We start from the raw sequence: 23,926 nt of genomic DNA on the forward strand, positions 1-23,926 counted from the left end.
AGAATATCTGCTATATGAGGCAATAATTTTTTTTTTTTTTTTTTTACCTGCACTGATTTGTGATATCAAATATGTTTGTTTTTTTTGCTTTTTTAAAAAAGTCCCACAGTTTTAAACTTTTGTCAAAATTTTGCGATTTTGTCTAAAACTTAAATATGAATAGTGTGTGGGTTTATAGAAATGAGGCCCTCATAAATGAAAAATCCTATCAAAAAGCCTTAAAGTCACAGTCAGTAAAAGCATCACTTTATTGGTATACTTTTCAGATATTTACAACATGCACACATAATGGTGTAAAAAAAAAAAAAAAAAAAAGAAAAAGAAAAAGCTCTGTGTACAACCTGACATTATCTCCCTCTTCTGTGTCACCAGGGTGTCGCCTCATCAATTATTGAACCAGTACTTCATGGTAATACATAATTTCTTATCAATTATTCATGATAATGTGTGTGTAGTTTACTTAATTGTGTTATTGACTATCAAAAGTAATTTCCTGAAAATCCTCAAGGACGCAAATTGAATCAGTCCAACTACTGGTTGTGTGCTCTGCGGTTAAGTATTCTCAGTCCGATCAGTCGATCCTATAGTCAAGAGTCATTCTAGTGAGGGGAGATATTTAAGAATAATGAATCAACAGATATATTCCGTGTGATAAACTATGATGTGAAGAGCCCTGAGGTGATGATAGATGATGCTTTTTAAAATGTAAATCCAACATTAACAAATAGCATATATTATATTTAATGGGGTTTATTTAAAAAAAAAAAAAAGGCTCACAGAGAGGAAGAGAGCGCGTAAGCGTTCCTAAAAGTAAATAAATAATAAGAGTCACGAATACTCTCCTCTCCCGGCTTTAAGGGAAGATGATAAATAATGTATCAGAACAGATGGCTGGAGCGAGAGGCAACAGGAGAGGTACATGAGCGAGTACATCTTTAATTGTTTTAAAGAACATGTCACAACAGGAGCGGTGTGTTCCCTGTCTCCTGCCACTACAGATGTGCTAACCGAGTGGAAGGGACAACTGCCGCTCTCTCACTGAGTCTGCTTCAGCCTGCCTGTGGGTCACACGTGAGCATACAGTAGTCTGGCACATGTACACATTTACAGTTAGAATGGCTGATTAATATTAAAGTGCACTTTCACTTTAAACTCAAAAGAACGAGAGGTGATTGTTTGACCTGAAACCATAAACATTATTTTGCCCCAAATCCTGCAAAAATCCTCGCTGTCCTGCCATCACTTGTACACTTACAGTTTACATGCATTAATGTTTACAATGTAACCACCAGCCCTCCTAATGAAAATGAGAGGGACAACATCGGGATTATTTAAATTCACATTATCAAATATGTCTTTGCTGCACACATATTGTATTTATGTTAGTCCATCAAAAGAGTCCAAGAGTGCATGAAGACAGATAATAGATCCAAAACCACAGTTGTGCTTTTATGAGGGGAACAAGGCCCCAGTTACTGAGCATTTCTCACAATCGTAACTTACTGTCAAATAAATATTTAAATGTTTGCATCCATACAGTGCGATATCAGAAAAGTCTGTCCCAGGCTGTTTCTGGAGTCAGTCGTTTGTGCTTAGTTTCTCATATGACCAGAGTAGAGTAGTTAGAGCAGGCACAGTCACACAGATTTAGAGCATCAGTACATCCAAGTTTGTGTCCAGCACCTCACTTTTTCTCCAGTGGTTCCTTGGGGCAGTGAGGGTGCTTGTCAGGACTGCTTCCCAGGACTGGGACCTTAGAGGCCAAGGTGGGACTGGAGCTATCTCCCCCTCTTCCGACGGTGCCCGACACCTCAATGGGAGGACCCACCGAGGGTCTTACCACCCCGGCTGCGCTCACGCCAACTCCAGACAGGACTCCAACGCTGGCACCGGGACCGGTTGCTGCACCAAGCAGGTTGGCAGACTGCAGTACAGCCTCGGAGTGCTCACGGGCCTTCATGCGCAGGGCGGCCACGCTGGCTGTGCGGTTGCCCTGACAACCATAGGGTGGTAGGAAGGACAAGCCCATGGGGTCCGAAACACAGCAGGAGCATAAGCCATTACCTGAAATATTAGAATTAGTGGGGTTTGTGATAAGATTACAAAAAATCTTCATCTTTATTACCATCTCTATTTGCCAGTTAATAAGGATTAGATTTACCTTTCAGAGTGGCGACCTGTGAGAGAGCCTGGGCGTAGGTGGCAGAATTAAGGAGGGTGCCTGGTAGGCAAGATGGAAAGAACGGACCACCAGGACCCACTGTCCTGTTGATACTGGAGAGAGAAGGAATACTTAACATAAATATCTAGGAATAACTTTAAACAGACAGTTTATTCTCTTAATATATATCTAGACATATCTACAGCTATTTCCTAAATGCACAAACGAACTAGAATTGTTTGTTAATGACATGGTGCTTTCCACAGATGTCATTGATGGCTATCAAAGTTTTGAAATTTTTTTTCAGTTATTTCTAGTTGACTCCACCAGCAAACTGGCCAACAATCCTTCCCAAATTTCCCCTTTAAAAGGACAATTTTTCACTACAATAATTGTGAAAACAGTCGTCTGTCTGTCTCTTCTCACCTTGGCTGCATCTCCAGTGGTTCTTTCTGTTTTCTGCCCTGATCCACTGGGGACTGAGAGTTGATGCTGCGAGATGGAGGAGTGCCCTCACTCATCTGCTCTTTCCCTCCTTCAGGGTCTGAGCTTCCTCGTTCTGTCTTCCTCCACTTTGCTCTGCGGTTCTGAAACCAAACCTGCATTTAAAATAAAAAAAGGCAAGAAAAGCAGACAAAAGTTGAATTAAATCATAAATTAAAACCGGAATACTGGAATCAATCTAATGACACACTGGCAGATTTAATCATTCCAGTTCAATTCCTTGGATTTAGGTTTATAATTTATCTTGCATATTCGTGGGAGAAATGGAAAGTACAGTAAACATTATTCTTTTTTTCTTATTAACATAAAAGTTAAATGTTCTTTCTTTCCTTTGTTCTGTGACCCCTCTTAACAAGAGGCAAGTGAATCTGTCACAGCAGTGCTCTGATTTCCCACAGTCCCTGACTTATCCCCAAAACCTTCACCATCCATACAGCTGAGAGCACATATAGCCAAGTTCTGGTATCTTAATCGAATGAAGGTCAGTGCCTATAACAACATTTAATTGAGCAATTTTTCATTATCATATTTTAATGACTTCCCACTGACAGTTGTGCTGCCCAAGAGAGAGGCGGCAATGATGAAGTCGTTTATTTCCCTATTTAGTGATTGTTTGACAACATCAGATTCGATTAGGACTTGGTTCTAGCAGGCATTAATCATGATGTGTGAATGGAGGTTAGAGTCGGTGTGCATGTGCTCTGCATCCCTCCTATTGTACCCGGGGTATAAATGATGTCAACAGCCAAACAAAACACATGCATTCATTCGGCATAAAGAAAGGACAACATTTTGGTGGCAGGACAACAATACAGCCGATGGACTTATCTCACCCCTGCACCTTCCAGCTAGAAGTCGCGCCCCCCCACACACACCCATCTCTGAATGGGCTATAATTGCTCCATTAATCTCAATTTGCGGCGTGCTCTTAATGCGGGGGAGGCCCATTGACACTTTACAAAAAGGGGGGGGCAACAACACTACAACAGAAAGGAAATTTATTTTCTAATAATAATGTAAGTTTAATATCCCTGCATACTGCGGTGGATTCATGTTCAGATTTAATAATAGGAATGTGGTAATCGGATTAGGAGGGGAATAATTTGTTTACAATCCCTAATTTACAGCGCTGGATTCCATTATCAACCCAGCCATTGGGTTTAAGCGATAGTAAGATGACCCTGGGGAACAAAAGGCAAACTATTATATTTCCCACAATTAGATCTGCGCGCACAACAAAACCCAAAAGCAAATCTGGAATGCAGGAAATTACATACAGGACACATAACTTAATTACATCTGGCCAAGTTTATAACCGCGCATATGTGCAGGGCAGGAGCGGAATATAAATTGCCACATTTAAGGTGCATGCTTGTGTATTTGTGCTTTTATGTGTGTGTGTGTGTGTGTGTGTGTGTGTGTGTGTGTGTGTGTGTGTGTGTGTGTGTGTGTGTGTGTGTGTGTGTGTGTGTGTGAGAGAGATAGATTCAGCGAGAGAGAGAAAGAGAGTTTTGGAGGCTACGGACTTTTGCCCTCTTTTCAAACACACATGATTTTTCTGGCTGCGTTACGAGAGCAAGATCTGCACGGATGATGTATTCCTACCTCAGAGACGCGGACAAATTAGGGAAGAACATTATCGCTGGTTAATTATGAATGACCGATTAATCAAGCTAATCTAATATTCACCATTATGTTGATGTTATTAAAGTGCATAGCCAGAATGACAGAGTGCCTTAATTTACCCTCTCTTGCATGGTCAAACGTGCCCAGGACACATCACACTACTGCAGCCTACCTGCACCCTGGCCTCGGTCAGGTTGATCTTCATCGCGAGCTCCTCCCGCGTGAACACGTCCGGGTAGTGGGTCTGGGCGAAAACAGCCTCCAAAGCTTCCAGCTGTATTGGCACAAAACAGCGGGTACACTTTTAATTAAGAAGATGATTTGCTATCAGTTGATTTGATTGTAAGCAGACTTCTTTCTTTCTTTCTTTCTTTCTTTCTTTCTTTCTTTCTTTCTTTCTTTCTTTCTTTCTTTCTTTCTTTCTTTCTTTCTTTCTTTCTTCAGGTGTTTGGAATACAAATGGATAATTTAAAAATGTAAATAATCACAAATAATAATCCACAGATCTTTCCTCGTCTCGTATTTTCATATGAAGTTATGGCGTTGTTGTCTTTATGGTTTGTAATAAATTATTGATAAAGGCCTTATTTTTTTAATTATTTTAAAAAATTTTTGTCTGCGGTAGTTATCAGGAAAGACCAACTCTCTGCCAAAATGCTTCATTTCGAAAACTTTCCCAATTTTGCCCTCATTTCCCACTTCTGATTATAGGTCGAGCGCCCAACACCTGCTTTGCTTTGAGAGAAGTTTTAGTCAGGCCCATTTCTTTTGCACCAATATATATATATAAATATATATATATATATATATATATATATATATATATATTTATTTATTTATTTGCCCTGGAAAATTATTACCTGTTGCAAAGTAAATGTTGTTCTGTTTCTGCGCTGTTTCCTTCGGAGAAATCCATCATCAAAATCAGTCGGAGCATGGTTGCCAAATCCGCCTGAATTCACTGGAAAAAAGAAAAGAAAAAATGAAAAAAGATTGGAAATAATTCAATTATTTTGGGAAAAGTGGGTGTAATATGGGGTGAATAACGCCATGCTGTATTTCGGTCAGTTCAGTAAATTATAAAAGAAAGTCTATTTGTGTGCTAAAAATGCTGAAAAAAATAGAACTAATGGACAAAACAGATGCATTTTGTGCTTCCATTAATTGCATGAAACATTGATGTTAGGTGTCTAAGGGGAACCATGACGGACTAAAAGCCATGACACCCAACATCTGTGCCCGGGACAAAACGCCCCTTCTGCCCCGGGGCCAAACCACCAGCTCTTCTCACCCAAAGAGAGCAGAGGGAAAATCAGCCTTAACCCTTTACATTCATCTTTGAATTTGTTGGGGGAAATATAGCCGCTGCTTTTGAGTTATACATAAAGCAACCAACACTTTCAAGTTAAAAATGTAAAAGATAAATCACTTAAACTTTTTTTTTTTTAGTTATTTAGTTTTTAGTTATCACAACATTAAAAAATTACTTGTGTTTTTTTAATTAACAATTGATGACAACAAAATGTGTTGTTAAAATATTATAATATAATAATTTAGTGAAAGTAAAGATCGGGCCTATTCTCAGGTCTCCAATAGCACACACACTACGCGCAGAAGCAGCCTGCGCTGGCTAAACATTACAAAACTTTACAGGGAACAACTCTGAGAGTAACGTTAGAAATCATTTGTAGCTGGAAAATAGTAAGAGAAAACTTACGCGTGTTGGAGCGACAGCATTCTCCGTCCAGCTGAGGCGGACAGTGAAAGTAGAACATCTTTGCACGTTTAAGAGCTCCGAAACGGAACCTGGAAGAGAGACAAAAGTTTCAGCTTAAAGCTTCAGATCTGGAGTGATGCAGATCTGCGATGGGAACAAAAATAACACTTTAAATCGTCAGCAGAAGATGTGGAACCGCGCGGGACTTAGAAAGACTCAAAGTTGATGTGAGAGAGCATCCTACCTGCGGTGAGGATGCTGATGAGAGTGAGTTAGCGCTCCGGAGAGAAGTGGCTGCTGCACTTCCACTGACTCTCTGACTCTCTGTCTGGGAGTGTCCAGATCGCTCCCCCCACCCCTCCACCACCACTACTCTCTCTCTCTCTCTCTATCGCTGTCTCTCTCTTCTGCATATACACACACACACTACTTACTTCTCTCCCTCTCTCTCTCTGTCCGTCTCTCTATTTCTCTCTGGGAGTGTCCAGATGTCTCTATAACTGTATAACTGTCAACGGAGTGTTAAGGCTTTCAGCTAGTGTCGTAGAATCTCACGCCTAATTGGTCCTAATCGGATTATCACGGCTTTGTCTTTCTCACCCCCCAACCCCTGGTGTGTGTGTGTGTGTGTGTGTGTGTGTGTGAGTGTGTGTAAGAGAAAGACAGAAAGAGGGAGAGAAGAGACATGCCCGGGGTGGCAAACGGCAGCTCTGCTCTGGTGCCAAAAAAATTCATCACAAGTGATTGTTATTCCAGAGTCAAGCATATTCCCTAACCATAAACATGCACACATACCCACTGCACTTTTTATTTGGTTCTTTCATATATTAAAAAAAGGAGGATGACTGCTTTTGGGTTTTAGATTGACTGTCGGGTGGTTTAATTGCTCGTCAGGGTGTGTTAGGGGGTCCACTTTACAAGGGGTTGCGCATGTAGAACACTCACAAGGCCAAATTTTTGATTTTGTTCACAGCAAGGGGTCCAGCGATTTATTTCGCTTCCTCAGATAAATGATCTGCTGCGGGACCCTTTCAATTAGTTTTAAAGCGCATCTGGGACGGCAGAGCGCAGACGCCATGCGTCTCTGAGGTGGAGGCAAAATGAGGCTTCGAGAAGCAGCTGAAATTTAGAAGAGGAGTGCGGGATTGGACTAAACCACATAAAGTGCAGAAAATCCCTTCTAATGGTGCGTAATTGGTTCTGTAATATCATTACAGGCGGATAATGGCCAGTTACAGGGCCCCGCGCTATTAAGGGTTTCCCTGGCGTGCAGCGTTTATGTTATTAAAGGGGGAATATAATGATATTTTAGTTATTAAATGCGCGTAATTAATTTATGCACCACTGAAAATAAAGTTGTTATTATGACCTCGGTGAGGTGCGTGGAGAAAATTGAAATCAAATAACGGCTGATAACTTTATCCCAATATTTGGTCTAGACAACTCTTGACAAGAGTGCAGGCCCAAAGTGTGTGTGTGTGTGTGTGTGTGTGTGAATGTGCGTGTGCTTCCTGTCAGCGCCTTTCCTCTCCATCCTCTGATGATTGCTTAAAAGACTAAATGAAATTACTCATCTCATTTCCGTCGGTAGAGACAATTTCACAAATAAACTTTAACTAGTTCGGGTTTTGCAGATTTTGCATACCACGTTTAGGCCTGCTTAATTTATAGTAATCGACTATTTCAGGACCCCGGTCAGCACCACGGTTAAATAAAACAGGTCAGCTTTCCATCAAATTTTGATTCATCGTGTTATTTTAAAATCCCCACATTTATCAGTATTCTTGGTCCAAAACTGTCCCACATCTTTATAATTTGCATTGATTTCCTTATACAAATAGTTAAAAATATATTAATATTAATAAGTCTTCATTTTCTTCTCTGTATTTTTAAAATAACACAACCAGAGAAGCAGCCAGCAGATTTATTACATACAGTACATGCAAGTCAGTGCATTGCATTTATTTATTTTTTTTTATAAAACACAGCTGCTCATCCATGAATAATAAAGAGGTAATATGAATGTGTTGATCCAATCCCCAAAATCTTCTACAGTGTACAAGAAAATTATAAAATCTACCAAAACCTTTAGTGAGGTCTTATGTATAAAATGGCACCCTAGTCCATTATTACATTTGCTAAAATCTGACACCACATAGGTTGTTGAAATACAAAGTTTGAAAAGAAACATATCTGAATATGGCATTACACGTTTCAAAATAATTGAATTCAAGTATCACCAGGTACAAGTGACAGTAAACGGAAATAGAACAAGCACCAAAATTCAGTCACAGAAATTACCTTCAACACTCGGTTAACTGATAATTATGACTTCATTAGCTAACCCAACAACTCCACTGTACTGCAAAATGTCTTTCCTATGATATGTTCCTCCCATAACATCTAAACTGAACATAAGATAACAAAAAGGAACAAAATGAAAGTTGACAACAACTGTAAGTTTGATCTCGACAGACTTGAAGCTCACAAGTATTTAAATATTCTCCACTCAGCGAAAGCATTCTTTGAGTCTCCAGATGCCCTCCTGACCAGAGGTCCTATGAAAGTCACAGATGCTTCTGAGTAGCTCTCTGAAGACAGGTGCCTGTTCCTGGGTCAGTCTTGGTTTGAAATACTCGAGCAGTTCCTGGGTGGTGGCCTGCCCATCCACACTGGCCTGGAATGCTACAAAGTTGCGCAGATCCACCAACAGCTCATCGTGCTCAGTGGATGGAGCAGCAGGAAGACTCGCTGGAACTCCTGAGCCACCCTCCTCCTCCTCCTCTTCGGTTTCTCCTCCCCTGGAGGGCATGCTGAGATGATTACGGGCCCTCATCCGGGCCAGGAGAGAGGAGGATGACAGCGGGGCAGAATTTGAGTCACTTTCTGCACCCTCCCCACTGAAATGAGCTCCTGAACCTGGTTTCTTTGACACAGACGTCTTTACAATAGCAGCATCCTAAACAAAAGAAATCAATGAACGCACCCAAAATGGCATCGCAAATGAAAAACAACAGAATATCTTTTAATGAGAACCTAGCTGTTACCTTGCATTTGACTGAAGTGGGGGCAGCCTGAACAGAAGGCGTAGCTAAGAGAGAATTCTTCTTTTGTCCAAAGCGTTTCCTGAGAGAGCAAACAAGAGAATAACTTAGATATATTTGTTTTAAATGACAATAGTGAGGCTCTAATAAAACCCTGTGTCAGTGTTTGATTACATACTTAGTGGGGGGAGGAGTAGTTCTGTTGAAGGGCTGTCTGCATTGCTGCCGGGAAATTTTAAGAGCTTTAAGGGCATCTTTAGCCACCCTGTTGGCTTCTGCTTCTACAAGAACATAGTCAGGATTGGAGGATTCCATGATGGTGTCATGCTGCATTACACTGTGAATACCTGAGAAACGCCGTGGAGGAAAAGTGACAGAACAGAAAAAGGAAGCTTACTGTTTTGCAAGTCTTATATACATTAAAAAGTCTGATATTGCAGATGGAGCTGGTGCACAAAAAAAACCTACCAGATTTCTTGAAGAGCTTTGCCAAGACATAATCGTCTGATTTTTTCTGGTCCTCTGCTGCATTGTTTTCACTCTCGGCTTTCTTATACGTGCTTTTCTTTACCAAATGAGAGATGCGGTGGCCTTCAAATCGAGCATCCCGGGAGTGTCTGCGTTTCTTATGTTTGCGTTTGTCCGAGTCAGCTGAGTCACAGTGCTTCCTCTTTTCCCTGTGTTTCTGTGGACTGGTCAGGGCAGAGTGTTTGTCTTTGTGCTGGTGAAAACTGGGTGAGTTTGAGGTATTCATTGCTGGTTTGGCTGCATCGCAGTCTCCTTTATTATTTTGTCCCACAGGCACTACATCTACACCGTCTTGGTTGGTGCTTTGGCTGTCTATCGGGATGATTTTTTTACCCTGAGAGTTTTTACTGCATGGAGAGGTGTGTCCATCCCTTAACGCAGGAGTGTGCGTGCTGTCTGTACCTGTATTGCTGAAGTTTGCTGAGGAGTGTTTATGTGCATGGCTGCTGTGATTTACTTTGTGTGATGGCTTTGGCCTTTCAGGCTTCTTGGGTGCTTTGACATCAGAGCCTGTACCTGTTTGAGGGTGAAAATGAACCTTGTCAAAATCCTTCAAACTTAATTTTGGAAGAGATTCTGGTAATCGAATGACTGACAACAAAAGGTTTCTCTGGGAAAAACAAAAAAGAAGAAGTAAATTCTACAGACCTGCAAAAATAGCACTGGTCTCTGTTCCCTGACCTCCATCTAGATCAGTTAGAGTAAAGAGCTCATAGATGTCATTTGACTTGAAGAACCGTCTTTGTTTGGGATCCTTCAGCACTCGATTGGTGAGGAACTGTTTGAAGATCTGCCTGAATTACAACAGATATAATACAGAATTACATACTCGAATGAAAGCTGCCATTTTAACTCAGCAGGCAGTCCTGATCTGCTGTCACCGCAGAGTAGTTTGGCTGATGGATGAGAGCATTAGTTAACCTCACCACTGTAGGTATCAAAACAGAATGCCTGCAGTTTTTCCAACTTGCTTTCTGAAAGCACTTTACAGACAAAAAACAAACAGAGCAACAGTTTAGAAGTCCTCAATTGGCCATTTAATAATGCAGGAATGCTTTTCAATTACCTAGAACCGGGACAGTGCAAGTAGTAATATAGCAGTGATGTAAGCAATTAGTCACGTCATTACCAATACTCATGAACGCGTGAAATCAACAGAAAGAAAACTAAAACAAAAGACTGGGTGAGAGAAAGGACAATAGCCAACAGAGGATTTAAAAATTTATTTATTTATTTTTGCAATTGAATATTATGCTTATAAAGTGCTTAGATAAGAAAGCTGCTGTCTGACCTGTGGTAGATTTTCTCTTCAATGGTCCCAGCAGTCAGCAGTCTGTAGATTGTTACTTGCTGCTTTTGACCGATCCTCCAAGCGCGTTCCCGAGCCTGCGAACAGCGTAACACATTCACAACAAAATGATTAAGAAATGAGGAAAAGCAATGTTACAGTGCAGCAGGTAAACTGGGGAGCAAAAAATTGGAAACGCATGAAAAGCTGGCATCCAACAGGAAAAAAGTAGGCAATTTAATGTGACAAATAACACCTCTAAGGAACATTAAGACTCACATGAGAAATAATAGACAATGCCAATGTTTTTAATTATTTTACGTGTGGCTGTCTTACCTGTGTGTCAGTACTGGGGTTCCAGTCTGGATCATAAATGATGACTCTATTGGCTCCAGTCAGATTGACTCCCAGACCTCCGACTTTAGTGGTCAACAAGAAGATAAAAATGGATTTGTCCTGTTTATAAAAAAAAAAAAAAAGAAAAAAGAGGAGAGAGGGAAAAGGAGAAAATACTGTTGATTAATGAACCAATGCGTAATTTTATACTCCCTTTGATAATCACTTTGGGGTATAATCCGATAAAAAATTTCAGTGGTAAACTGTTAAAATGAATGGAAGTCAGATAACAATCTCCTGCTCTCAAATTAAACCCTATTTAAAGAGAATAAAGCAGCTTTATCTAAACGCAGTGGATGTTGAACAGATTTAGCATTAGATATAAAACATTAAAATTTTAAAAGACTATTAGTTTTAAGGACTGCTTCAATGCTAAGTGATATTTCGACACAGAAAAATTGAGTATATCCACTTTCAACAACAGATTTTCTTCAATTAGTGTCTCCACCTCAGGGTGAGAAGGATTCCACTGAAGCATTTGGTCCCTCAGGACAGGATTTTCATTGGAAACACATACATTAGAGATGACTAAACCTTACCTCATTGTAGCGAGCGATGAGTGGCTGTCGGGAGGATATTGTCGTCGTGCCGTCCATTTTCAGGTACGAGTAGTTATTCTCCCTTACAAACACCTCCAAGATGTCCATCATCTGGATGGAGGGGGGTGATAAAGACAGCAGAAAGAGGAGGTAAAGACGGGGAAAGAAGGGCTGAGGTTTGGATTATCGCTAAAAGGATTAGAGCAGATTAATATTACATGGACAGAGATACCGACAGGGAGGGTCTCGGGTTCCCTCTGAGGTATAATCTCATTGGTATTGACTGCAACAGCTGGGGCCTCCATCACATATACACACTCTCGCACTTGCTCACTTTCTCCCTCTGTCTCTCACTCCCACAGACACACAAAATTTTACAGGCTTTACAGGCAGCTGCCAGCACGTACAAATATATGACATCACAATTTAAGATGTAAAGGAGGGAAGAAATGTTTTGCCTGGATCCTCTGCATTAATGCAAACCATTGTTACTCGTTCTTTAATACTGGCGGTGATTTCAGCAAAGTGATCCAAAATTCAGAGCCACGTGTTCCTAACCTGTCTAGACTGAGTGAAGAGCAGAACTCTGTGTCCCTGTTTGAACCAGAGACGTAGCAGTGACTCCACAACAATCAGCTTGCCCGAGCGTTTCCAGTAGCCAAAATGTTCCTCTTCAGTTAGCTGGTCCTCGGGGATTCCTCTCAGTATCCGTGGTCCGCCTGAGAAAAGGTCTGGGTGGTTACAGATCTTACGGAGCGCTATCAAACCTGAGAACACCTAAATGATACAAAAAGGGAAAGGAGATTACTACATGAGCACAACATTGTTGACAGAACTGACGTAGCGCTTGGATAGATTTTCTGAATTTTACAGTGTTGCACCTTTGAAAAAAAATAAAAAAACATTTACTTTAGTCTACAGGAATGAGTTACATAATTTATTTACAAACAGTAAAGCCAGTTTTCCTGATGAAGGCCCAGTGGTCACTGCATTAGTAATGGTGGTTAATGGACTGAGAGTGACCACTGAATACGTCTGTAAGAGCGCATGTGTGTGTATATGCACAATCTGTGGTCACTTCTGGCTCTTCAAACATGTCCATTTGGTCAGTGGTGATAAATGGTAGTCTCTCTCTCAAGGGTCTCACTAATGTGAGAAACAACTCTATATCTTTCTTAAAGCAAACCTCTTAAACAGTACTAAAATCAAGCTATTAGGGGTTTAACATAATTTACATGGCAAAATAATTCCAATTCCACAGATTCCACTTACAGGTGGTGATCTTTAATTGTATGAGAGTTCATAAAAATCCACACAATGAGTGAGGTAAATGGAAATTCATCTGTTAGGTGGTTAAATAATGAATGTCTTGTTCCAGGAAGTCTCCTACTTTAGCTTTTCTTATCCTCGTAAAGTGTGTGTCAACCAAACAATAAAGCAAAAAAGAAAAACTATGAAGGCTTACGTGCATGTCCCCATTTAGTATTTGGTAGACCTCTTTGGAATCTAAGAAGCTTTGATACACTTGACGCTGCTCTTCTGTCAATCTACAGAAGAGAACCTACACACAGACACAAACGCATAACAGAGGGCAGTGTAAGAGTTTATAATGAGCAGTGAACATCCACTTTAAAGCCCCTTGATGAAGTGAAATGTGTGAGAAGAGAAATTAGAAGAAAGCAATGGGTTTTTCTGAAGCCCCTGCTGTCCTGAGGGACTGACTTAATGAGCAGAAGTGGACTGAGAAGTCCACCAGCGTCAGCCGCAAGGACAGACCAGAGACCAGCCACCTTAATGAATACCTGCTTCTTTTACTTTACTGGGACTTTATTAGCTGGTTTCACCTGACAAGGGCCATGCACATTCATCAAATACTCCTTAGACATGGCACATAAGAATCACATCCAATCAGATAAACATCTCCCCTGATAAGAGATGCAGGCGTTAGAGGCTGTTCAATACTTAGAGCAGGGTCAAGTGTCTTAGAGTATGATGAATACCTGTTCATTTTTGTCAGGTAAGGAGAGGTTAGCCTTGACGTCTGCCTTCATTCTTCTGAGCAGGTAAGGATTTATGGTGTCCCTCAGCACACATGCGCATTTAAATGCCGTCTGGACCTAAAAATTCACAACAGTTAAACCTTTAAGGATAAACAAACTGATTTAAAACAAAAGCAACCTTCAGGCCAGCGTGTCAAACAAACACATACACACTCAACTCCTGTCGGTGCTCATGTTTCCTGAGGCACGGTTGTTGTTTAGCCACTCATCTGCTATCTCTCATCACCTCATGTTGCTGTCCCTCTAAGCGTTACAAGCCATTCAACATTGATCTGAGTGCTGCTGGTCTCGAGGGATACAGCCCTCTTTTATCAGTACTGCTGGCCAGCTCCAATGGAAACAGAGGGGGAGTATGAGACACACTTGGTCCACACTAGAAGCCCCACTGCAAATGGCCTGCTAAACCGAATGTAGGGTCAGTGCTAAAAGCCAGTTGGCCTTTTAAACATTAACTCACTTGGGATCTGGGAGGGGGATCAAAGACACCTTTGGCAAAGCTGGAGGGGACAATAACATGGTGGGATCTTGAGCTCAGTGGAGGTCAAAGTAGGGGGAAAACAAAAATACAGGAGGGCAGCAGATGATCCAGTGATCTCAGCACAAGCTGCTGAGTGGATTCACATGGGGCTGCAAATACATGCCTCAGTAATAGGCCCATATACACATGCTCATAAAGCCCCACCCCAAACAATTATGCTTTTTTTTTTCTTTTACATACATCTAGCTGTACATACATGCATCTTATGTATCATTTGAGGGCCTGTTTTGTTGCTCTGAGAATTTCAAGAAAAAGATAAGGCAGCAGAGCTTTGCCCTCTCTGACCATTTAATAACATTAATAATTAGTAAAGGTTTTTATTATCGACAGCGGAAGAAGCATCAATAGCCATCTTAAATAATTAAATCTATTCAGTCAGTGAGTTATTAACGATTGGACACTAATGACAAAGGGCTACAATTTAGCTCCCTGGCTTTCTACTTTAGCCTCTCCCTCTCGCACACACTGGGGAGGCACTGAAGTTTCCTTGCATGGACCTACATTATCCTGCACTGGCCTTAATGGCTTCTATCTAGCTTTCCAAAACTATGCATACATGAATGGATCTTAGTTTCAAATTAGTGTAGCCCTTTATTGCTCCACCCTTATGCTACATTTACAGAAATACTAGAGTTGCTGGATTAACTGGCTACTTTCTGGAATAACATTATCAGCCGCAGTTCAAGGAAGAAAAGGATCAAGAAATAGAACTGAAATAAATCCTGATTTCACAATTGTGTGTGTGTGTGTGTGTGTTCATGTACCTGTACAGGTGATGCATTACTGTATCCTCCCATGGTAATTGGTACGGAGAACTGCTCCATAAACACGGGTAATGTCCCCAGTTTGCCAGGAAACACGAAGTCAAACAGAGACCACAGCTCCTTCAAATTGTTCTGCATAGGTGAGCCTGACAGGATGAACCTGTGAGGAGTGCGAAACTGGAGGAGAGGGAAAGACAACTAATTACTACTCATGAACTTTGTATATATTCATGCACATGTATATGTGCTTACTATACCTGCTTGCAGGCAACAGTAACTCCAGCATTTGGATTCCTGATCTTATGGCCCTCGTCCAGTATAACGTAGTGCCAGTCGTAGAGCTGCAGGGTGTCCTGCATATTCCTAACAGCTGAATATGATGTGATTAGGATGCCATGACATGCTGCTATTTCTGGAATGAGTTTTTCCTGAAACACAAAACCCCCCCCCAAAAAACCACAATCTTATAAAATAAATAAATAAATCAGTGCCATTCCTAACCATGTCCGGCATTCTATACTTCAAAGAATGTGCTAAGTAGGGCAACATTATCAGTATGGCTTTAAAAAGAGAGGGGAAGAGTGAGGGTGTAAGGTCAGGTGATAATACTGTAAACAGACCTCTAGTGCCCCCCAGAGGAAAAAGTCCCTGTATAAAACTTTTAGCTAAATTATGAATAACAACACACACAGAAACACTTACCTTGTTGCTGGTAAACGACCCAGTTTCATGTAGGATTGCCACTCGGAAAGGAGGCCACCAGGTATGAAACTCCTTCACCCACTGGTGCATGACTGTAGCTGGGCACACAATGACTGTTGGACCCAGACCAGCATACCTACAACAAAACACAAGGGAGACCTGTTTAATCTCAAAGATGGGTAAACATTGAAACTCTTCATTAAACTTTGAATAACCTCAGCAGATTTCATTAGCAAATTACAGCTATAGTTTTTACACAGAACAATAGAAAATAAAAGCTTTTCCCCTCATAAGTAAAATATTGTACATGTGTTCAGATTGCAATGACAATATGTGATGCATTCAAGGATAAAGAAACAACAGTACAGAGCAGAACTATAAAGTCTTGTACTTGTACCAAATAAATCAAAGAAAGTGCTCAGGCATATCCTCAGCTACTCTGTGAAAAATTACAAGAACTTTGTCAAACACACACTCAGACACACACAAAAGATGCACTAATGGGCTGGTATGAACCTCTGCCTGGTGGAAGCTATTGATACTGGGCCATAATTGAGTTTGCAAGCAATCAATTTGTGGGCGTCTATAGTAGACAGAGTATTGACCATCAGGGAAGCTCCACCCAATAAATGCATGAGTGTTGTTCGAGGAAGTAAAACTCGATTATCAGCAGCACTCCTTCATGTTTTCAGTGGTTGATACATTGTCACACCCCCCACCTCATGAGCCTGAAATTCATTTTTAGGGCTCATGCAAACACTCACTCTAACACAATCTCACTTTCAAGCACATCCCCCTGTCTCACACACACAGTGTTAGTGATTTCTCTGATGTCCACAGTAAAAAAAAAAAGAAAAAAAAAGTGAAGAGTCTGATAATTGAAACATGTTTAATAATTCAGATGAACACTCTCAAGCAGAAATCCCCCTAATCAAATATTCATACCATACAGACACACAGTCTCTGGACACAGTTTGTTTGTGTGTGTGTGTGTGTGTGTGTGTGTGTGTGTGTGTGTGTGTGTGTGTGTGTGTGTGTGTGTGTGTGTGTGTGTGTGCGCACACCTGTAGTTGGACCCTCTAGTTCTCAGTTTGCTGTAGCTCAGCCCAGCCAGAAAGCTGATGACCTGGATGGTTTTACCCAATCCCATCTCATCCCCCAGGATGCCGCCCGCCTGCTGACAGTGGAGTTCCCACATCCACCGCACACCCGTCTGCTGGTACCTGAAAAGGTCATTGGCACATGGGTGTGACAGCAACCATGGACAATCCAAATAAACACACATAGGGTTGCCTAGCCGTCACATGGTGGCTACATTTGTCCACAGTGATCCTTGTCACTGACCATTCACATTGCTCAATTGTCATTAAATTACTTAATCCCATGAGCTGAAGGGACGATGAATGATGTGAAGATTAATGCCTGCACTTGAAAGCTCAGTCAAGTTTATCACAGTGAGTATTGTCATTAAATCCATGCTAAAAGTGCATAGTAGGTGTGACAAACACGCCAACCAACAAATGTATAAGGACATAACAAGGAGTTAAAATCATAGTGAGAGTCTGACTTAGCAAACTTATATTTAACAATCAAGTAAAACTCAAACTGATGCCTGTTTATTAGTCCTGGTTCTCACTTTCTCAACTGCTAAAAATAGTTCAAAAATAGCTCTGTCTACATGTGTGAATATTTGAGATAATTCTCAAAATCAACGTTTCAGACTGGACTTACTTGTAAAGTTTTTTCCAGAGGAAACCAGGAACTTTGAAGCCTTCGTCAAATTCAGCATCGCTGTCATCTGTTAGCTCCTCGCCCCTTTCTCTCTTCTCCTCCCTTTCTCGAAGACGGTGACGCTTCCATCTCCTGGTGAGAAAATTAATATACACTGATGAAGTGTTGGAATGCCTGTGTGGTGAAATTCAGTTTATTTATTTTAGTCAGAAGATCTATCAAAATGGTTAAGATCAGTACTGAGAACAAAGACCTGCTTCATCTTTTAAAGAGCGTAATTTACTACCTGAATAACAGTGATGAATTCAGTCTGTTTAAACTTTCATTGTTACAGATGCAAAATGAAAACAATTTAGTAATCCAAACTGAATCAGACATTTCAGGTGAATACAATGCAGCCCTAAACAGGATAAGCAGAGACTGTTTAGGTGTTCTATTTGCACCTCTTGCACTCCCTGTTTTATTTGAGGACTTGTCTACACAGGTGTATGGCTAGCAAATGTTTTGTGTTAAGGGTATTTCCCTTGAGCAGTGGAACATCTACAGCAAAAAGGGAAATGTAAAAGGAAAACAGTTTTAATAGTGCAGGAGAGAGGGCAGTTAGAGGCACAGTCGTCACGCAGCAAATGAAGATTGATACAGACAATTAGTAGTGCGAGTTCCCCAGAAAGGTGTGAGGTACAGAGGATAAGAATCCATCTTCATTTGGGCCTGGTCCTGTCACCCTGCCACAAAACTGGTCCTTAAGCTAGGCCTGGGAGACCACACTCTCTAATTAAGTCAAGACTAAGCATTGGTTCAGTTAATTACACTTTTCTGCCCCCACTCCATCTCCCACCCAACTACAAATACCGCCCACTCTAATAATATCATTCCACATATAAGCTAGTCTCACCATCCATGCCGGGTCTATGCTGTCGTATTGACATTCAGTCACTATAGTGTAGAAAAAGGACACATGCCAACACAATTTATTTGGCAGCTATAAATATGAAATCTCATTAGGGCTGCTCTTCCATTAATTTGAGCATTAGAGTGAGTGAGTGTATAAAACCATGTGCAGGAGGATAATTAGGCCAGTGTGAGAGCAGAGAGAGAAGAGGAGCAGGGAGTGAATTTGCTTAGTCAAGAAACAGCTGCCAATCTCATCTGGGATTAACTCTCTTTCTGCACTATGGAGCCAGCAGAAAAAGACAACTGCTTCCTCCTTAAGTAAAAGGAATAACAATAGCCCACTGCACTGCCATTACAAATGTGATGCAAAGTTAAAGGAACAATCTGGTGGTTTTTGAGCACGTCATTTGCAGGCGTGAATTTTTGCTTTAGAAGAAGAATAGCTGATAAAAACTTTACACACCTTTGCACCCAACAAAAGATCCAAATACGAGTTTAGAGCAACATTATTAGTGCATGATCATACCTTATTCTTTGCCTATAGTACTCCACATCGCCATCGTCTTTGCATTTTTTTAGTTTTCCCTTGTCAGAATCGTCTTCATCTGAACTGTCCGGGCAGTATTCTTCCTCACTGTCACTTTTCTTTCCTTTTTTCCTCCCTTTTCCTTCAGTTTTTCTCTTGTATGGTTTCAACTCATACTCTTCATCATCATCATCATCCCCAAAGCCCTCCACCATGGCTTCTCTCTCCTCTTGGTCAGGATCTATTCCTTCATCACTGGGGAGGTACTCTGACCCCTCGCTGTCTGTCTCCTCTCCTTCAGTGTGGTGTTTCCTCCTTGGCTTTTGGATCTGTGGCTCAGCCTTTGGCCGAGCCTTAGGATGGGCCTTTAAAGCAGTTATCTGAAGCTTTCGCATGCGTTTACTCAGTTTTTTATCCTTGGAAGAAGAAACAGTTCTTTTGGTCTTCTCCTTGGTCTCTCCATTAGAGCCAAACATAGAGCTTTTCCTCTTCTTAAGGAGAGGGGCTCTCTTCCTCTCAGTAGCCAACTTGGCTTGGTCTGCCAGGTACTGGTCAAATGCAGAGTTCTCAGCAAGCATCAGTTTTCGAGGCTCCTTCTTTACCTCCTTCTGCTGGATTCGGGTTCCAAAAGGAGTCATGTGACCTTTCCGGATAAGCTCTTCCCATTCGGTCTCCTGAGCTGGCATGAGCATGCTGCCCAACGTGGATGGCCCGGCTTCTAATGTAACACACACAAATGCAGAGTTAGAGAAAATGCTGAACAATTTTTGATAAGTACAGAATAGAGTTTTCTCAACTGCCAGGAACAAAACGCATGCCTGCAGGAAGGAAGATCAGTTTGTGTTTTATGAATAAGGAGATACTCAAACTACTGTGACTTCAAAGGTAGCAAATTTTAAATATGCTGCCCTAACAGCCATAACTGTAATGTCAAGGTGTTCATATTCAACGCTCACAAAGCACACAAACATAATAAATTGACTGGAATTCGATATTTATTTGACATAAAAGAACTGCAACTAACTGTTATTTTCATAGATTAATTTGCTGGTCAAGTAATCATTTAGTCTGTAAAATATTAGGGAAAAAAGGAAGAAATGCCTATTCCAACTTCCTAGGGTGCAAGATGATATATGTCGAGCTGCTTACAGTGCTTATCATGATTAGTCATGGAGTATACTGAGAGCATAATCTATATTACAGCTGAAGAAAACTGTTATGGGTTCTTTTTTTTTCCACAGTACATGGAAATATTTCTTAATAGCTGTTTAAAATTGGAATTTGTATTGCATACGTAATATTTTTACACTCGATAACTGTTTTTCAGTTCTGACACACAAAGGCCGGAGCAAACAGGCCTGACAGGCTTTGGCAAAACAGTGAACCATGCTGTGTAACAACAGGAGAGTTGTCTGTCACATTTATATTAAAGGTGTGTAAGAAATGAAATCCACTGAAGGCGTAACATGAATGGATATCCTGATGTTCCAAATAGCCATTAACGCAGGGTGATTTTTTTTCCAACCCACCTAATATGGACTTAATTTAGTGAATGCTACAAATTAGCCACCTTGGTCACCATAAAACTTCAGAGTTACTTCCACCCACTCATCAGTGGTTAATGTTTTCAGTCAGTACATTGAAAAGGGATCGAACATTAGAAAAAAAAAAAAAAAATAACATGTTACCTTCCTCTCCATCATCTTCTGCCAAAAACTCAACTTCCACCCTCTGAGTGTCCTCTCCTCCCAGAATGGCTTGAAGTCGCTTCTGTTTGGCTCTGACTTTCTTCAGCTGTTTCTCCTGTATTACAAGTTTTTACCATCATCGTCACAATCGCTATTATTATTATGTTATTATACCATTATCACATTAATCAAACATTTTAATTTGAAAGCTTGGCACATCCAGTACTTTACCTTATTTTCTTTCTGTCTTTTGACAGATTCAATCTTCCTACTGATGTCTTTACTGGAGGATGCATAAGGAGACAGCTGCTCAATAATCTTGTTGATATGTTTTAAAGATGCAGTAACAGACCTGAAACACAGATGATTAAAAGCAGAAGGCTTATTAGTCCCTTTAAGGTTTGTTGCTATAAGTATAATATTTTTTAAAAGGTTTTAGTTTACAGTATCACAAGACTATCACGTGAAAACTTCAACACAACATGGAAAACCATTTACAGTGTTTTTTTCCCCTGTACCTGACATCATCCAGCACAGACTGGTACTCCTTCTCTGCTTCAGCTTTAGCAGCGGCCAGACTGGCCTCCTGGATCGCTTCGTCCACTTGCTGCAGAACACCCTGTTCAAGGACGTCCTGGTCATACACAGCCACACCAAGTCCCTGGAGCTCATCAGCTCCCGAACTGGCAGATGCTGCTTGGATGCGCTGTCGGTCAATCTGCAGCATGGCTCCGGATCTTTTACCAGCTAAATGCACCACAGATAACACATGAAGTGGCTTTATCATGATACATTTACATTCTCCATCTCCTCTCTCAACATGCTACACAGCTCACCGCTGTTGCCCTCCCCAGGTCCAGTGTTGGCTGGATAGGCTGCAGCAGCCTCAGGGGCCTGACTGTTTTCAGGGAAAGTGCAGACTGCCGAGCCGCCTGAAGTGCCATCCTCCTCTGTCCCTCCCGGGGTGAGGGCCGCACTTGCCGGGCTAGAGAGAGAGGAGGGGACCTGGTCCTCTGTACCGTCTACAGGCATAATGATGCAGCTGCCAAAAGTGTCAAACAGATGTCAAGTCATTTACACCATTGTCTCCCCTAAGCTGTTAAAGAACTGTCTTAAATAAATAAAAATAAATAAACAAATAAAAATAAACAGTTATTGTGTGGCGGTTTGTTGCGGTAACTTTGAACGTTATTATGTAACGATCGGAATGAAAAACTAGCTTGTTTCCATAGGTTAACAATGATTAGAGGAAAGGGCTTTTCAACTGATGATCATGTGAATGTGGAGGCTCTTAATGAGAGGAAATTAGTGTAAATAATACCCGTTTAAACTAAAGAATGAACTACATTAGCAGTTAGCAGCTGAGTTGCAAGACATCCATGATAAAATTGAAAGAAACGTTAAATTCTCTCACAGCCCATTGTTTACGTGGCTAGGCTAACCTGCTAAGCTAACAGTGAACGGAACATCATCAGCTGTTCAGCTTCAGCAAACACAGGGACTTCAAGCTACCAACATGTGCGTTTCGACTACAGGCGCTGACACCGTTTCTCCCTCTGTCTGAATGAAATCTGGTCCATTAAACCGAGCTTCAAAGCGATAATGGCACAGTAATACTTACAAAACGTGGAGTTATACAACATCACTGGCTCGGTTTATGTCATACTGCTCCCCAGCTTCTTCCTGGTTTCCGGTGCCAGTGAGTGAATACACTGTGCGCTCTCAGTTCAATGATTAACTTGCTAGACAGCGTCCTCTGCTGGTTCACATCAGCAGGGACTCTCACCCTCTAGATGGCGCCACAAAACCACTTATTTTGACAACGTTTGGGGAACTCTGAACTGCACTGGTCTGCAACACATTTTGAAAAGCAAGCCTTTGCATTTGTAGAGAACCATTCAGACACTCTTACCCAGAAATGTACGCACCTTGTATTCCTTTGGAAAGCATCAGTCTCTGTTAATATACAGACAGGCAGGTGACAAATTAAAGGAAAAACGTGGACAGTGAGGAGATCTGGTGGGTCTGTTATGCTGTAGGGGGGCACTTTGCTGGCGCGTGTTTGTTTTGTCTCCTTAAAGGGAAGGATCACTGCAGATCAGCGCAAAGTTATGATCTTATCTTATGATAAAATATATCTGAACTAATGGGAGGGGATGACAATGTTCCCTTTTACAGCCACAAGGGATCACTGAGTGATGAATACACCATGAAACTATGTAAAATGAGGTGAATCATCCACTGTGGCCTTCTCGGTCAGCAGATCTTGGCCTAACTGAAAACTAATTGTTGATTCTGGACAAACATGTTAGACAATACTCTTTACCGCTATCATTAAAACACCAAATTAGGGCATATCCTTTGGAGAGTAGACTTCTCTGGAGTAGAATCAGTTTCAAAGAACACAAAAACTGGCCTGATTGCGCATTAGGCCCCAACGTGTTACTAAGACACTTTCCATTTAATTTGTCAAAAGTCTGCAATTGTTTTCCAAAGCCATGAAAAGCCTGCACTTCATGGATGAGCAGTTCCAAGTATTCACATCTGAGAGGAAGTTTATTTCCACCATCTTGCTAAAATAAATGAAGGCCTTAATTAAAATTTCCTCTTCATCTTGCACTGTGGTGCATGAGCAAAAGTCAGTAATCTTTCCAAACAGTGTTATCTGTGTAAGCAAACAGCAGCTATATGGGGATGAATATTGCTGTCACCCTTGGCTCGTGAATGTAGGAAGATGGAGACATTTGTCTATTTTATTTTCCTAACCAATAAATGTGGGTCACCTTCAGTGGAACCTCTCCAGAGATACTGGAGGGGATTTGAACCAAAAGGAAAGTATGTCACTGTAAAATCTTGTAGTTTAATTAGTGGAAGACCTGCAGGGTGCAGAGCTGTGATCAGGTAGGGCAAAGACACAATGTTTTCCCTGTTTTTTAAATCAGGGTAGTGTATATGAGGGGCCTGTATACAGAAGTCAGAAAAGGTTAAATAAACTATTGAGCTGCATATAAATGATCATAGGTGGTAAATAAACTGATGCATTCACACAGTGTTGTTCCTGTAAAACTGAGCTGCAGAGAGGAATGTAAACCTTCTATATTCCCCCGCCATCTCTTACATATTTCTCCAGTACTTGCCAACCTTTATCGAGAGAAGGAGGAGATAATATTAAGTATACAGCTGTGCTTTCTGCACATCATAATGTAGGGGAGGTTCAGCT

At 41.1% G+C, this 23,926-nt stretch overlaps 2 protein-coding genes across 2 annotated transcripts; both read right to left on the minus strand.

Moving 5' to 3' along the window:
* Positions 1-894: 894 nt before the first annotated feature.
* drgx (dorsal root ganglia homeobox) lies at positions 895-6,386 on the minus strand. The gene is made up of 7 exons (XM_030747638.1): positions 6,253-6,386; positions 6,009-6,097; positions 5,152-5,252; positions 4,464-4,565; positions 2,588-2,760; positions 2,162-2,274; positions 895-2,064 (listed from the first exon to the last, which is right to left on the minus strand). Exons 2-7 carry the CDS (start codon positions 6,064-6,066, stop codon positions 1,685-1,687), a joined length of 927 nt encoding a protein of 308 aa, XP_030603498.1. The 5' UTR covers positions 6,067-6,097; positions 6,253-6,386; the 3' UTR covers positions 895-1,684.
* A 1,531-nt stretch (positions 6,387-7,917) lies between these two features.
* On the minus strand, positions 7,918-22,469 carry ercc6 (excision repair cross-complementation group 6). Its single transcript, XM_030747588.1, has 22 exons — positions 22,328-22,469; positions 21,543-21,748; positions 21,225-21,453; positions 20,938-21,058; positions 20,707-20,821; positions 19,019-19,736; positions 17,599-17,730; positions 16,932-17,090; positions 15,868-16,003; positions 15,423-15,593; positions 15,166-15,342; positions 13,804-13,920; positions 13,269-13,364; positions 12,362-12,580; positions 11,804-11,914; positions 11,205-11,324; positions 10,872-10,966; positions 10,229-10,374; positions 9,521-10,096; positions 9,231-9,399; positions 9,056-9,134; positions 7,918-8,967 (listed from the first exon to the last, which is right to left on the minus strand). The coding sequence occupies exons 2-22, from the start codon at positions 21,736-21,738 to the stop codon at positions 8,518-8,520; spliced, it is 4,332 nt and encodes a 1,443-aa protein (XP_030603448.1). The 5' UTR covers positions 21,739-21,748; positions 22,328-22,469; the 3' UTR covers positions 7,918-8,517.
* Between the last annotated feature and the right edge of the window lie 1,457 nt (positions 22,470-23,926).

The sequence above is a fragment of the Archocentrus centrarchus genome, chromosome 15 (genome assembly GCF_007364275.1).
Source record: "Archocentrus centrarchus isolate MPI-CPG fArcCen1 chromosome 15, fArcCen1, whole genome shotgun sequence".
NCBI classification, from domain to species: Eukaryota; Metazoa; Chordata; class Actinopteri; order Cichliformes; family Cichlidae; genus Archocentrus; species Archocentrus centrarchus.